General features: G+C 49.5%; 1 protein-coding gene across 2 annotated transcripts in view; it reads left to right on the plus strand.

Moving 5' to 3' along the window:
- The window catches only part of PNKD (PNKD metallo-beta-lactamase domain containing), a 61328-nt gene that overhangs the window by 25188 nt on the left and 21001 nt on the right, over window positions 1-15139 (plus strand). Inside the window, exon 1 of one of the 2 annotated variants that reach the window (XM_059393462.1) lies at window positions 14689-14901. The exons of the other annotated variant lie outside the window; for it this stretch is intronic. Coding sequence (XP_059249445.1) covers window positions 14741-14901 — 161 coding nt within the window. The 5' untranslated portion in view covers window positions 14689-14740. Of the gene's footprint in view, window positions 1-14688; window positions 14902-15139 lie in introns of those variants that run through there. 2 annotated transcript variants of the gene reach the window in all.

Genomic DNA, 15139 nt, shown 5'->3' on the forward strand with positions numbered 1-15139 from the left:
CCCTCTGCCCCTCACCCTGCTTGTGTTCTCTCTCTCTTCCTCACTCTCTCTCTCAAATAAACACATAAAATCTTTTTTAAAAATAAAATAAATAAAATAAACAGGTACGATGAATTTTAATAATTTATTTCCTTAACCCAACATTTGTCTAAAAGTGCCATTTCAACATTTAACCAAATATAAAAGATTCTTGACAGGATTTCTTTTCATGCTAGGACTTCAACATCTGGTGTGTAGTTTACACTTACAGCACACCTCGATGTAGATGCTAAATTTTCATCAGAAATACTGACTCTTTATCTAGATTTTATAAAAAATGTATAGTTGACAATGTTGATTCACATACCCAGGTTGTTCCGAACATATTTGAGGAACTGAAATCAGTGTTAATTTTTATATTTAACTTTAAATAAATTGAAATAAGATAAAAATTAAAATTCAGTTTCTCTGTTGCACTAGCCACAATTCAAGTGCTCGCTGGCCACATGTGGCTGGTGGCTACCGTATTGGACCACACACGGACGTATAGCAGTTAAGCTGGTCATCAACTGGAGGTAGATTCTGGGGGTCAAGGTCTATGCTGTAATTCATCTCAGCCCCCCCCCCCCGCCACACTTCTCCCTAGATGCCTGGCCTAGGACCTGAACTCAGTACTTTTTATGGAAATAAATTTATCCCCAAGTCAAAAATTGATGTCTAGGAACACACGCTTCGTTCCCAAATATGACCACTAGGGGGCAGGAGCTGGCTATCATCTCTTGGCAAGAAAAAGGAGATGGCTAACAATTTTCTACACAGGTGGAAGGTCATTGGGGCAGGGTTTTATTGCTTCTCATGACCCATTAGCGATTTCAATCGAGTCATACTGACATTTTAAAAAAAGAGACCAGAGGGGCTCCTGGGTGGCTTAGTGGGTTAAAACCTCTGCCTTTGGCTCAGATCATGATCCTAGAGTCCTGGGATCAAGTCCCACATCCGGCTCTCTGCTCCGCGGGGAGCCTGCTTCCCCCTCTCTGTCTGCCTGCCTCTCTGCCTACTTGTGATCTCTGTCTGTCAAATAAATAAATAAAATCTTAAAAAAAAGAAAGAAAGAAACCCAACTTGGCTAGACTTTATGGCCACCTCTTCTTTAAAGAAAAAAAAAGAGAGAGAGACCAGAAAAAAATACAAACATAAGCTCTATTATTGTTATGTGTAACATTGTGTATGAGTCTTGTTTTAGATTTATTTATTTTAGAGAGAGAGCATGCACAAGTGAAGGGAGGGGCAAAGGGAGAGGAAGAGGGTCCAAAGCAGGCTCCCTGCTGAGTGTGGAGCCGGCACTGGCACCGGGCTCCATCCCACAACCATGAGGTCATGACCCGAGCTAAAATCAAGGGTGGGATACATCACCAGCTGAGCCCCCCAAGCACCCTGTGTATGAGTCCTGATGTAAAATGTTCTTATTGTGAGTCATGGTCAAAAAAGTTTGAAAATCACCTGAATTTCCCATACTTACAGATAAAGAAACCAAACCCACATGCTAACCAGTATTGTAGGAAATGGGACTAGGAGAGCTCCTGATGCGGTCTCCTCTTTGATTTAGCTGTTGTAAATCCTCTGAAGTTAATTTGAAAGGAAGCTGAGCTCAGAGCAGCCGAATGGCATACCCGGGCTCTGGGCTAGGAGCTATAGAGCCAGGCCTCACGCCCAGTGCTTTCATACCGACTCAGCAAGGGTTGCTGGGGGGCTGCCGGGCCAACGGTGTGCTAAGGTCACCCACAAGGCGCAGACAGACAGGAGGGAAAAGCATAAACACAGCTCCTGCCCCCTGGGAGCTCGCAGTCCAATGGGCAAGACAGACATTAGCAACTAATCTCACACGTAAATATATCATTAGAAACAGTAATATCTGCTCTGAAGGAAAATGGACACGGGGTCCTAAAAGAGCAATGCATGGGACTGTGCTGAGCTTGGAGAGACCACGGCGGCTGCCTTGAGAGGACGGTATTGAAGAGCAGCCCGAGTCAGATGAGTCAGATGAGCTCTGTGTATGTGTGTGTGTGTGTGTGTGTGTGTGCAGAGATGTGTGGTGCGTGTGTGGATGTGTGTGGTGTTTGTGTGTGTGTGGATGTGTGTGGTGTTTGTGTGTGTATGGGCGTGTGTGGAGTTTGTGTGTGTGTGTATGTGTGTGTGTGTAGTGTGTGGTGGGTATATGTGTATGTGGATGGTATGTGGTATGTGTGTGCAAATGTGGCTGTATGTGGTCCATATGTATATGTGTATGGTGTGGATGTATGTGGATGGTGTGTGAGGTGTGTGTGTGTGCACGTGGATATGGATGTGTATGGTGTCTGTGTATCATATGTGATGTATGGGTGTGTGTGCATGTGTGTGTGTGCGTGGATATGGATGTGTATGGCATGTGGTATGTGGTGTGGATGTGTGCGTGGATGGTGTGTGATATGTGTTTCTGTGTATCGTATGTGATGTATGGGCTGTGTATGGTGTGTGTGTGTGTGTGTGTGTGTGTGTGGTTGTGTGGCAGTGGCAGGCATGCTGCGATCATTCTCCACTGAAGGAGCAAGCTGTGTGGAGGCAGCAAAGGCTGCCCCAAGGCCGAAAGTGTCTGGAGTGCTGGGGAACTCGGAGGTGAGGTGAGCCCCGGGGCGCAGCCTGAGAGGAGACTGGGGAGCTGGTTGGGGCCAGACCTGCAGGACCTCTTGGGACTTGTGACAGATTTTGAATTTTACTTCAAAGGGTACCATTGAATGGTTTCTGAGCAGAGGAGAGACTTGATTTGGTTTTCGCTTTAAGAAGATGCCCTGGCTCTGCGTGGACAGTGGGCTGGGATGGGAGCATGAGGGCAGGGCGGCCAGTCAGGAGCTCTCTCGGCCTCGGAGGGAAGATGGCGGACTTCCACCCCCCACAGCCACCCCAAACCACATTTCTTCGGCCTCCCTTGGCTGGCTATCCTTCAAGTGCCCCCACAACTATCTCTGCCCTTCGCTGTGCTCAGAGCTGGCTTGGTTGGACACATCAGTGGGCCCTTTGTCCTCCAGCTTCAGTTGGGTTTGGTCACTGGAGGAGGGGAGTCAAGGAGCCTGAACTCTGGGTATTTGCCCTCCTTCTCCTTCCCGAAAGGTCTCCATGGACAGGCTCATCCTTCAACCAAAGACCAGGTGGTCCTGTCCACTCACCTCTTTCCCTTCAAGTTCTGCACCTGCTCCATGCCATCACCCATCGAGGCTAGAGGTGGTCCAGGGCCCCACTGTCATGGTCCTGGGGTATGGCCACTATCCCTTGGGCTCTCTGTACCCCGCCCATCGCCTTGTCATCAGTCCATAATGCTCCCCTCCAGTCCTCAGTTTGGGTGGGTCCTCCATTTCCTGGCCGACTCTGCCTCATCTGCCTTCTTGCCCCCACCCCCACCCCGCTGGCAACACAGCATCAGTGGGAGGAGCCTGGACATTGGGGTCAGATAAAACTGGGACCGAATTCTGGCTCTGTCCCTTACTAGCTGCGTGATGGGGTGCATCGCTTAGCCCACCCGAGCCTCCGTCTGTTCATCTCTAACACGAGGACACTGTCACCTGCCTCACACAGTGGCTAGCTCAGCAAAGGAACACATGCAAGGGTGTGGCTCAGGCGCTGTGCACAGCAGACCACCTTCTGCGCTCTGTTTTTCCTTCTCCGACCACCAAGTGAGCATTTGCCGCTCTGCACAGGGTCTGGCGCCGTAATGGGCGCTGGGATGAGGGGGACACTGGGGAGGCTGCGGTCCTGGGAACAAGCTACAGTGACTCCCCCGTTGGACTCCACCACAGTTCAAGGTAGAAAATCATGAGGCTCACTTTCCAAACCATTCATTTCATTGTTTACAACTCTGTGGCAGGTGTTTTTCCAGAGTCTGGGGATAGAGTAGTGACCAGGCATAAAATGTGATCAGAAGGGGCTTCGGAGGGGAGATTGAATTCACTTTTAGCTTTAAAGGAGCTGTGCTCCAAGGTAAGCCATCTCCGTCTCCCTGGGGACTGACCTCACTTTCCTCCCTCCCCCTGGGAGAGCCTGCAGAACTCCCCAGACTGACAATCAGCCTTAATTAGTCACAGCCACTTCAGGAATGTATTAGATCACCTTGACCATGTGGGGGCAGAAAGTACCCAGAGAAGAGTGCCTGGGGGATTTCTCCAGACCTGGCGGGGCAGATGTAGGGAACAAAAAATCCAGGACAGTGACCAGGGCAGACCTACTGAAGGGGTGTGGGGCACATGGAAGGGGGCGGCGGGAGCATAAAATGCTGAAAAACTGGGTTGAAGCCATATTGCTAAATCAAGCAACGTGAATTTAATGGTGTAGGCATTGGCTTTAAGTGGGGAGGGGGCAGACCTGATTGAGAGTTGGGCTCCCAAAGGCTTTGTCTGATAGCCTTTGTGAGTTGGGTGGGGGCCAGGGGTGTCTGTGGTGGGCTGGGTGCTAGGACCCCGGCCCAAATTGGGGTGATGGCAGTGGGAAATGGAGGAGAAGGATCACCCCCTCTGCACCCATTCCTAAAATGTGTATTGGCGTGCCCATAAGGACCAGGCGTCAATGTTGCAAGAAAGACAAAAGATTCAGTGACATCAGTGAGTGAGTATCTGGAAAGAACCCCACACTGCGAGCTTTACTTGGGTGATCAAGGTTAGTGGTCAGAAAAGCTCCATGCGGGTCCTCAGTCCCTTCTGCCAAGAAAGGGATTGGGGATCCCCTATACCTGCCCAGCCACACCTGGAAATGACAAGAAAGAGGATGGGCATTTCAGTTTGGAACTCGAGAGGGACACAGGAGTGGACATTCTCCGCGAGCAATGCTTTCTGTGTCACACGGAGGCAAGGGAAGCAGTGAATGTGACTCTGGAAGTAAAAGGGCCAAGTCATGAGCTCTGGGGAACCGGAACGATGGCAGCAGAAGGGGCTGCCTGTGGGAGGACAGTCAGAAGAGGCTGCGGTAGGGCAGGTGGAGCAAAACAAGGCTCTGCCCAGAGGTTAGGTGACCAGGAATGAACAGTGACAAAGGGTTTTGTTTATTAATATTTTTTAATTTTTAAGTAATCTCTATGCCTAATGTGGGGCTCCAGCATACAACCCCGAGATCAAGGGTCACACGCTGTCTGGACCGAGTTGGCCAGATGCCCCAAGGGGTTCAGAGCCGAATTAGGATGGAATGGTGGGAGCAGAAGCTCAGTTGAGTGGCCTAAGATCGGTGCAAAGTGAAAAGTAAAGGCAGGAAGGAGGACTGCTTTCTTTGTTTTAATAAAATTTATAGATATCTTAATTATATATATAATTATATATTAATAAAATTATATATATATATATATTTTTTTTTTTAAAGTAAACTCTACCCCCAATATGGGGCTCAAACTCATGACCCTGAGATCAAGAGTCACATGCTCTATTGACTGAGCCAGCCAGGCACCCCTCTAAAATAATTTTTTTATTAAAATAGTAATATCATCTCATTGTAGTAAGACAGAAAATATTTTTAAAATATAAGAAAAAGAAAATAAGGGGCACCTGGGCGTCTCAGTTGCTAAGCATCCACCTTTGGCCCAGGTCATGATCTGGGGATATGGGTTCTGGGATCAAGCCCCACATTGGGCTCCCTGCTCAGAAGAGAATCTGCTTCTTGGCCTTCCTCTCCCTCTGTCCCTCTCCCCATGCTCAAGTTCTCTCTTTCTCTGTCTCAAATAAATAAATAAATAAATAAAATCTTTAAAAAGAAAGAAAGAGACAACAAATGATACCCCATAAGTTCATCAATCAACAATCATCACTGGTAGCATCTTAGATTTTCTTCTGTGCATTTTGTTTACAGAACTCTCACCAATGATACAAAATTTACACATGCTTGTATCCTGTTTTCCTCCCACTTTATGTTAAAATGGACACCCACAGTATTAGCTGGAATGTTTTCGGCTGTAGTTATCAAAGCAGAACGAAACGACTAAATGTGGCTTAAACAATGAGGACTATTTTTATTTCACGTAATGAGAAGTCCCGGGGCAAGATAATCTGGACTGGTTAATGCAGGGACTTGGTTATGTCTTCAAGGACATTGGTTCCATCCTAACTTTTACTCTGCCATCTCCAGCATGTTACAGTATCCTCCTAATCCTAAAGTGGCTGCTGCAGTTCCAGGCATCACAGGCAGATGACAACATCCTGGACAAGAAAAGAGCACAGTGCTATTGTATTCCTCTTCAACAATTAGGAAAACCTTCCTAGAAGGTCTGCAGCCTATTTCCTACCCCACCTCGCAGCTATGCATCGTGGAGCAATTGATCTCTCAGTGCCTCAATGTTTTAATCTGTGCAATGGAAATTATAACTATTTGACTTACAAGGCTATTGTGGGGAGCTGAGAGTTTTTCTGCATAAAGCACTTAGAGCAGTGCCTGGCATATGATTTGTACTATATAAATACTTGTTGTTATTATTATCTAATGGCAGGAATTTCATCCCATTCCTGGGTCTAACTAATTATGTGGCAGGGCAAAGAATGTACCAATTGGCTTGGACTGGTCAAGATGCACCCACCCCAGAGCTGGGGAGGGGCTCATTCAGAGGCTATGGCAATTTGGGGTGCTGGGCAGCTCAGTGGATTAAAGCCTCTGCCTTCAGTTCAGGTCATGATCCCAGGGTTCTGGGATGGAGCCCCACATCGGGCTCTCTGCTCACCAGGGAGCCTGCTTCCTCCTCTCTCTCTGTCTGCTTCTCTGCCTACTTGTGATCTCTGTCTGTCAAATAAATAAATAAAATTGGAAAAAAAAAAAGCTATGGCAATTCATAGCAGAGCTGGCAAAATACGGGTTAACAAGGGAAAAGGGGGGGGGGTGGCGAATGGGCATTAATCAAGGGGCAGGATCAGCCACACCTGTGTTGCTTTGCCTGCACCTGTTTTGTTTTGTTTTTTTAAGTAGGCTCCACGCCCAATGTGGGGTTTAAACTCTTGACCCTGAGATCCAGAGAGCCCTGGATCCAGAGAGATCCCTGAGATCCAGAGAGCCCTGACTGAGCCAAGTAGGCACCCCACCACTGTATTAATTAAAAAAAAAAAAAATCTAGGGGCACCTGGATGGCTCAGTTGGTTAAGCATCCAACTCTCGATCTCAGGATATCACCACAAGTGGTGTATGAATACCCATCTTCCCATAGTCTTTCCAACATTCAGATTTTATTAGTTTGTTTTGTTTTGTTGTGGAGAAGGGGCAGAGAGAGAGAGAGTGAGAGAATCCCAAGCAAGCTCCACGCTCAGCGCAAGCCTGAGGTGGGACTTGATCTCATGACCCTGAAATCATGACCTGAGCCAAAATCATGACCCTAGATTTTATTAGTTTTAATCTTCTCTATTTAAAAAAATATTTTATTTATTTATTTCAGACAAACAGAAAGAGCGTGTGCACAAGCATGGGGGAGGAGCAGAGGATGAAGCAAGCTCCGCCACTGAGCAGGGAGGCTGATGAGGGGCTCCATCCTAGGAACTTAGGAGCATGCCTTGAGCTGAAGGCAGACACTTAAACGACTGAGTCACCCAGGAACCTCCCTTTTTAAAAATTATTTTTAAGATTTATTTATTTGAGAGGGAGTGACGAGAAAGAGTAGCTTACATTTTCTCGGTTTTTTAAAAAATATTTTATTTATTTGACTGAGAGAGAGCGAGAGAGAACACCTGCGCACAAGCAGGGGGGAGGGGCACACAGGCAAGAAGCAGGCTCCCCATGGAGCAGGGAGCCCCGATTTGGGGCTCGATTTTGATTCTGGGACTCTGGGGGATCATGACCTGAGCCAAAGGCAGCTGCTTAACCAACTGAGCCACCCAGGTGCCCCGGGATGTCTTTAAAAAATTTAATTTAACTCTTAGATGTTAAGAGTTTAACATTTTTTCATGTACCCATTTATCCCTTTGTTAATTGGGCTCTTAGTGTCCTCTTATTTAGTAAGGTCTTTATATTATAAAGGTCTTTATTATTTAATAGGTAGCTTAACTCTGTGACAAATTTGAGGCAAATATTTTCCATGTTTTTTTGTTTTGGGCTTTTTCTTTTGTGCATGCATGGTTTTTCTTTTCTTTTAAAGATTTTGCAGAGAGAGAGAGCATGAGCATGAGCACAAACAGGGAACAGCAGGCAGAGGGAGAAGCAGGCTAGCCTTGGAGCAGGGAACCCATGTGTGGGGCTGGATCCCAGGGCCCTGGAATCATGACCTGAGCTGAAGGCAGACACTTAACCGACTGAGCCACCCAGGCATCCCATAGTTTTTCTTTTAATATATGAAAAGCTTAATTTTTTTTTAAGTACCTAAAAGGGTAATTGTTTCCCTTGTTAGATCTTAAGTTGCTTTTCGTCTAAGAGTAATAGATGCCTACTAAAAAAATTAGAAGAACTCTTCAATTGCTTTTTGCCGTAGAAAGTCTTCCACTGTCCAGACGTTGAACATGCATTTAAATTTCCTCTAATTGTATATGGTTTAATTTTATGTCCTTAACACTTTCATTCACTCAGTTCATTTTGCTGCACTCTGCCATGCACAGATCTAAATTGCTCTTTTCCAAGTAGCTCCAAGCATTGTGTTTCCAGCACTGTTACTAACTAACCTTTTTGCTTCCCTCTGGCTCCACCGGCTAGTGTTGCAATCATGCTGCATAACGAGCAAATCCAAAACTGAGAAGCATACAACAAGCACTACTCTCTCATGCATTCCTGGGTAGGTGGAGTTTCAGCTGATCTAGGCTGGGTTCTGCTAGGCTGGCTTCTAAGCTGGGAGTGGGGTCAAGCAGGCTCCATGTGTTTTCTATCCTTCTTAGACCAGCAACTGCCAGAGGGATGGTCTCCTGGAAAAAGGCATTAAGAGACCAGATTCAATCACCATCACATATTTAAGACCTCTGCTTATATCATTGTGTGCTAACATTCCACTGGCGGAAACAAATCATAAGACCAAGCCCAATGTCAGTGGTGTGGGGAAATAAATACACTTCACCTTTATTGAAATGTGCATAGTCACATGACAAAGGATGTGTTTACAGGGAGAGATGAATTAAGAACTGGGGTGGAGGGGGAAGAACTGAGAACTGAAATGCAATCTACTAAACCCATGGAGACCAACTTTCAGGAAGCTCAGTCGTGTCATGATAAATGGCAGAACAGAATCCAGAAAGGGACCCAAAGTCAAGGGAGTTTTTTTTAAGGCAACGAGATACTCACATTTGCTCATAGGTTGAGGAAAAGCAGTGGTCAGGAGGAACACCCCTTGAAGGTATGAGCAAGGCTAATAGCATGTCCTTTAAGAATGCATATGGAAACAGCAAAATTTGTAGAGGGGGTGGGCAGGCACAGAACTTATTTCCTCTGAGAAGGATGTTGGCTGGAAGCAAGAGAACTGGAGGTGGGCCTGAGGTTTCCAATGGCGACTGGGGGTCATGAGCAGGCATCCCAGCAATGTCAAAGCTGTGTCAAGCATTCGTGTTGGAGGATCCCAGTGAAGCCTGAGCGGTAGAGACCCTCATTCACATGGGATGGCCATTTGTCTCCAGTCCTGTCCATGAGGGTGGAGCAGTCCATGGGCTGTCAGGCTGGTCCAGGCAGGCTGGAGCCTGGCAGGCCAAAGATGGAGGGCCCGGGTTGGGCAGCGAGTGGTTCCTCAGCTTCCTTCCTCAGCTGGTGAGTGGTTCAAAGGACTGAACCCAGGTTCTCACTGGGAAGGAAATGTGGGCAGGAGGAGCGGAGGGGCTGGAAGAAAACACAAGGTTTGAGGGGCCAGAGTTAAAGGAGTAGAGGATGTGGGGCTGAGGGGTCAAAGGGAAGGACACCGGACTTGAGATGTTCAGAGGGCAACAAGTTCCAGGGGCGTCCAGGCTGGGACCACATGAGGAGGCTGTTCTATTGAACCGAAGGCCTCAGAAGTGAGGTCAGAACTGAGGCCAAGGCAGAGTTCAGAGTTACCCGTGCTAAATGCAGATTCCTAGGCCCTGGCCAGACCTACGAAGTTGGAATCTTTTGAGGAGAGGCCCAGGATTCTGTATTTTCACAATCTCCCCCGAGGGGTTCTTAGACTCCCTGAAGTTTGAGAACAGCTGAGCTGAAAGTACCAATGGGCCACGCTTGCTGTAGGTTCCCCCTCCAGAAGGCAGGGCAGCCAGAGGGAGGAAGGAAATGGAAGCCACACAAACCGGGGTTCCAGAATGTACAGCACAGCTGGTGGGAGGTCTACGGTGGGAGGGCGGGATCGGCGTGGGGGCAGCACGTATGAGGCTGGGCTGAGGCGGGGACAGAAAATCCTAGCCACCACTCCTGGGTCCGGCTGTCTTTTCCACGCTGAACTCACTTCCCCACCCCCGTCCAACAAGATGTCTCTTTTCTCTAACATTCAGACAGTGCCAACCATCTCCGCTCCTTCATGACCACTCATCGCCATCGGCGTCATCATCACCATCACCACCATTAATTCCCTGATTTCCTGACCACCAGCCAAGCGCCAGGCCCCAAACCTGAGGTATGATGCAAGATGAAGGCAGGCTCTCGATCCTAATGGAAAGTCCCAGGCCAGTTGGGAAGACAGGATTCCGACACCAGGGACAGGCAAACCAAGATGGCAAGTGGACAAGGGGCAGAGTTGAGAAACCCAGGAATCTGTGGGGAGGCTTGCTCTTCATGAGTTAAACTCTAAAACCCCCCAACAAAAAAATAAAATAAAATAAAACAAAATAAAAAATAAAACTCCCCATCACAGGCCGGAATGACATGCTGCCCATTGTCTGACCCAGGTGATTAATGGGTTCTCTCCCAGGAGAGTCGCAGAGGCAAACCTTAGCCTTGGCAGTGCACCCCAAGCTGCTCGAGGTGGGGGGAGAAGGTCATGGGCAAAGAGGGTTTTCCTCAGACTTGGCTCTCCTGCAGCCTTCCCTCATAGTAGGAAACACGGGCAGTCACCAGGCTTGTCCCACCTCTCGGTTCACTAGCGACCCTCCCGAGTGGGGAATGGCTTCTGCACATCCGTCCTGCTGGGACGCAGCCCACTTGGTCAGGACGCTCGTCTTCGGATGGGCACAGGTTCAGCAGCAATAACCAAATTATCATTCATTCATTCTTTGTTTCTCTCATTCACTCCTTCGCTCACCGGATGTTTGTCACCTACTTTGAACCAGGCATTGTGCAACCCCCTGAGAATACCGTGGTGCAAAGACAGACAGACCCTTCCCTGCCTTCACGGGGCTTATATTCCAGCAGGGGGACAGATGAGATCACAGGATAATGTCAGTGTGAAGGCGTGATGAAGGAAGTGAGCAGGATGGAGGGGTCAACGAGAGCCTCTCAGAGGGGGTCGCATTTTTTCTTTAATTGGATGGATAGCCTACATATGGTAAGTGCACACATTTTTAGGGCACCGTCTGGTGAATTTTCCCATTTGCATAAGCCATGGTTCGTCCATCTCTGAACTATTGACATTTAGGGCTGGAAAATTCTTTGTGGTGGGGCCATCCTATTCAGTGCAGGATGTTTTGCAGTATCCCCTGGCCTCTACTTACCAGATCTTAGTAGCACACCTCCCCCTCCCTTTTGTGACCATCAGAAATGTCTCCAGACTTGGCCGCATGTCTTCTGCGAGGCAGTGTTCCCCCGTGGGGGGCTCCTGGGCTAAGCCATGTAATCGCCAGTCAACTCAGGATACAGGCTGTTCCCATCACAGAGGGGCTGGTCTTTGAGCTCCGACCCAATGGATGAGAAGCTGCTACCTGTTCAAAGAACTGAGGGAAGAGCGTTCCAAGAGGGAGCATGAGCAAAGGCCCTGGGGTGGGAACAAGCTTGCTTGGTCCATCTGAGGAACAGTGTGCCTGGTCCATCTGAGGAACAGTGTGCCTGGTCCGTGGTGACAGGGGAGGAATGGCATCTGAGAAGGTGGAAGAGATAGGCTTGGCATCACTAAGCAGGGGCTTTGGCGTTAGGACATTACAAAGAACATTTGTCCATATTTAGTATGCATCTGGTACCACGCCAGACACTGGAGATTCAAAGATGAATCAATTAAATTATACTCCCTACTCTTCTGGAAGAGAGTAAAGTCTTCTAGACTCTAGACTCTTGAAATAGACATGTAAACAAATACACACACACACACACAGAGCATGAGGCACTGCATTGAAAGATAAACTTACGGACAAGACCTAGAGCTGGCAAAAGGGGCGTCATGCGTAAGCCCATGCTGGGGTGGGAGGGTTCAAGAAGAACTTTCTTGAACAGAGTGCATCTGATCTGAGTCTTTGGGGGAACAGGGGATGAATGATACTCCAGGCAGAAGGCACAGCAGGTCAAAATCTCAAGGGTGTGGATTCAGGGAATGACAAATGATAGATTCAGGGAAAGACAAGTAGGTGATATAAGATGTAAGATCAGTAGGAGGTGAATCCTGAGGCATCAGTCTGGCTGGGACAGAAGATTTCCATGGAGTGGAGATGACACTAGGCAGATTTTGGGGCGCCTGGCTGGCTCAGTGAGAGGAGCACGAGACTCTCGATCTTGGGGTTGTAAATTCAAGCCCCGCCCCCTGCATTGGGTGTAAAGATTACTTAAAAAATAAAAAGTAAATAAGTAAATAAAAAGCAGATTCAGAGCAGACGTTGGCAGTCTTCCAGAACAGTCCAGGGGAGGAAAGGAGGCCTTCCTGAGCCCACGTGAGACCTCTAAAACACCCACCCTCGCTCCTTATGCCCAGCCCTGTCCTGGCTCCATATATTTCATAAAATGCATCTTGGATGATTATCTAATCTTGTCAGTGTGTGTGTGTGGCTGGAGAAGGCTTGGATCATCTTGTATTCTAAGCAGGCTCAGGCCTGAGCCTGCATTTCCTGTTTCAGATGACAGAGACTGTGTTAATTTCCCAATATAATGCCTTACCTGCAGAAAGGTGTGTTCACAGTGTCTTTTGATGAAGCTTCATAATTCTTCACTTTGCATGTACAGACCCAGACTTAGAGACATATGAAGTCCCCTGGCCTGGAAGGGACTTCTGCAAGGTAGCCTGCTGGTCTTGCCCAGTACTCACAGGTGGGGAGCTAATCACAGGTGGGAGCTAATCACAGGTGGGAGCCTAATGTCATTCTATCTGACACTTGTTTATTCAGACTCTTGGTGGGCCAGGCCCCAAGAAGGAGCTGACCTATGGGCAAGGAGACAGAAAGGGAGCAGGCCATAGGTTCTGGCCCTCAGGATGTATCCATGTAAGAGAAAGTCCACATCTGGGGTTTCTGAATGAAACCAGTATTATGTGTTGGGATTACAGTTCCATTTAGGGATAAATCAACCCACCTCCTGGCTTTTTGGAAGGATGATGATGACGCCTCCAATTCATTGTGCATGATGAGCCCATCCGTCTATGCTCTCAACGCTGGGGCCCCAGACATGTCCATCAGAGGGAGACAGTTCATGACTCGGGGGTCAGTCTAGCCAGCCTCTTGGGCCCATGCGCAGGCTGCAGGGAAGAAAACAAGAGCACTGCCTCACCTGCTTCCCTCCCCAACCCCTCCCAGCAGGAGAGAGAGCTCACTTGACTGTTGGCAACATTTCTTTCCCTTCTCCAGCTGGGCCAGCCCTAGGGCTGGAGCCAGAAAGTTTTGCCAAATTTGTCGATGTCACCATGCCTGCCCTTGCATCCACTTCCCTCCCACTGACCTCAACAATTTCTGGAACCCATCAGGAAGGCAGCAGTGCCGGGGGCAGGAAGGGGGAGGGAAGGGGGAGGAATGGTGTGGAAATCCCACTGGGCTTGGAAGGCAGGATACCAAGGTCTTTCTCCTGTCTCTGCCACCCGTTGTTGCCTAATCCTGGTTGAATCACGCCCTCTGACCTTTGTAGTCTCTTCTTATCCTTAATGGCACGTGGTTTACAGGTCACCTGCTTAAGGAGGCCCTGGCCCATCTAAATTGGTCCTCTTTCCTCTTTTTCATTGCCCCCTGTGCTCGATCCCTTTATCAGAGCACAGTTTGTAATCACACACAGGTATGTACATATGTGTGTGGTGTATATATGTGTGTATATAGATATAAATAAATGCGTATATAATTATGTTTGTTGGCTTATTTGGTTTGTTTCCCTGCCAGATTCTAGATTGCAGGCTCCAGGAATATCGTGGCTGTGTGTCTTTGACCCTTATCCCCAGTGCTTGGCGCAAAGGAGGGCACAGAATAGTAATTTAGTGAACAAATAAATGAATGAATGCCGTTAACCCACAGGATCTTCCAGGTTTCTTCCACCTGAAAAAGTTCGGTCTAGGGTTTCCTGCCAAGAGGACCATTCCGGGGCCTCTCCCAGAGTCCTCTTGTTGGGGGAAGGTGGGAGGATGTCGGGGGTGGGGGTGTGGAGGAGACGTGGGTGCGCAGGCACCCGGCGAGCCTTGGTCCCCTCTCCACCTCTGGAGAGCTTGGACTCGAGTCCCTGTAGGTCCGACGCCCCACGGGCCCCGCCCCCGGGTCAGTCGGCGGGGGCGGGGCCAGGCCGCCTCCAGCGGGTGGCATTCCGGGCTTGCGCCGAGAGTAGCGAGGGGGAGGGTTCGAACGCGAGTCGCAGAGTGGGGCGGGGCCAGAATGCCCCTCCTCGCCCCCCAGGCTGGCAGTGCAGGGGGCGGGGCCCCAACCCCGCAGATCCCCCGCGAAGGGGCCTGGGCGGAGCCGTCGCCTAGCAACGCCCCGCCCCGCCCGCCCCCAGTCGGCCGCGGGCGCCTGCCCCCAGCATGGCCTGGCAGGGCTGGTCTGCGCCGTGGCTGTGGGTCTCCGGCTGCGGGCTGCTGCTCCTTGTCCTCGTCCTGCTGGTAAGCCCCCGCAGCTGCCGAGCGCGGCGGACCCTCCGCGGCCTCTTCATGGCGCGCAGCAAGCGGCTGCTCTTCCGAATCGGGTTAGTGCCGGGCTCCGGCGACGGGATGCGGGGCTCGGGAAGGCGCGCGCGCAGGGGAGAGGGGACCGAGAGGCAGGGGTCGGGGGGCGGGGGGCGGCCCGAGGGTTTGGACGGAGCGAGGGCTGGGGCATCCAGAGCCAGAGAAGAGAGAGCGAAGAGGCGGGCTGGAGAAGCCACTGACTTGGGGGAACTGAGCAGAGCAGGAGTCGGGGGCGGGGGGGCCCGGGGGGGGGGGGGG

The sequence above is a fragment of the Mustela nigripes genome, chromosome 3 (genome assembly GCF_022355385.1).
Source record: "Mustela nigripes isolate SB6536 chromosome 3, MUSNIG.SB6536, whole genome shotgun sequence".
Classification (NCBI taxonomy): Eukaryota; Metazoa; Chordata; class Mammalia; order Carnivora; family Mustelidae; genus Mustela; species Mustela nigripes.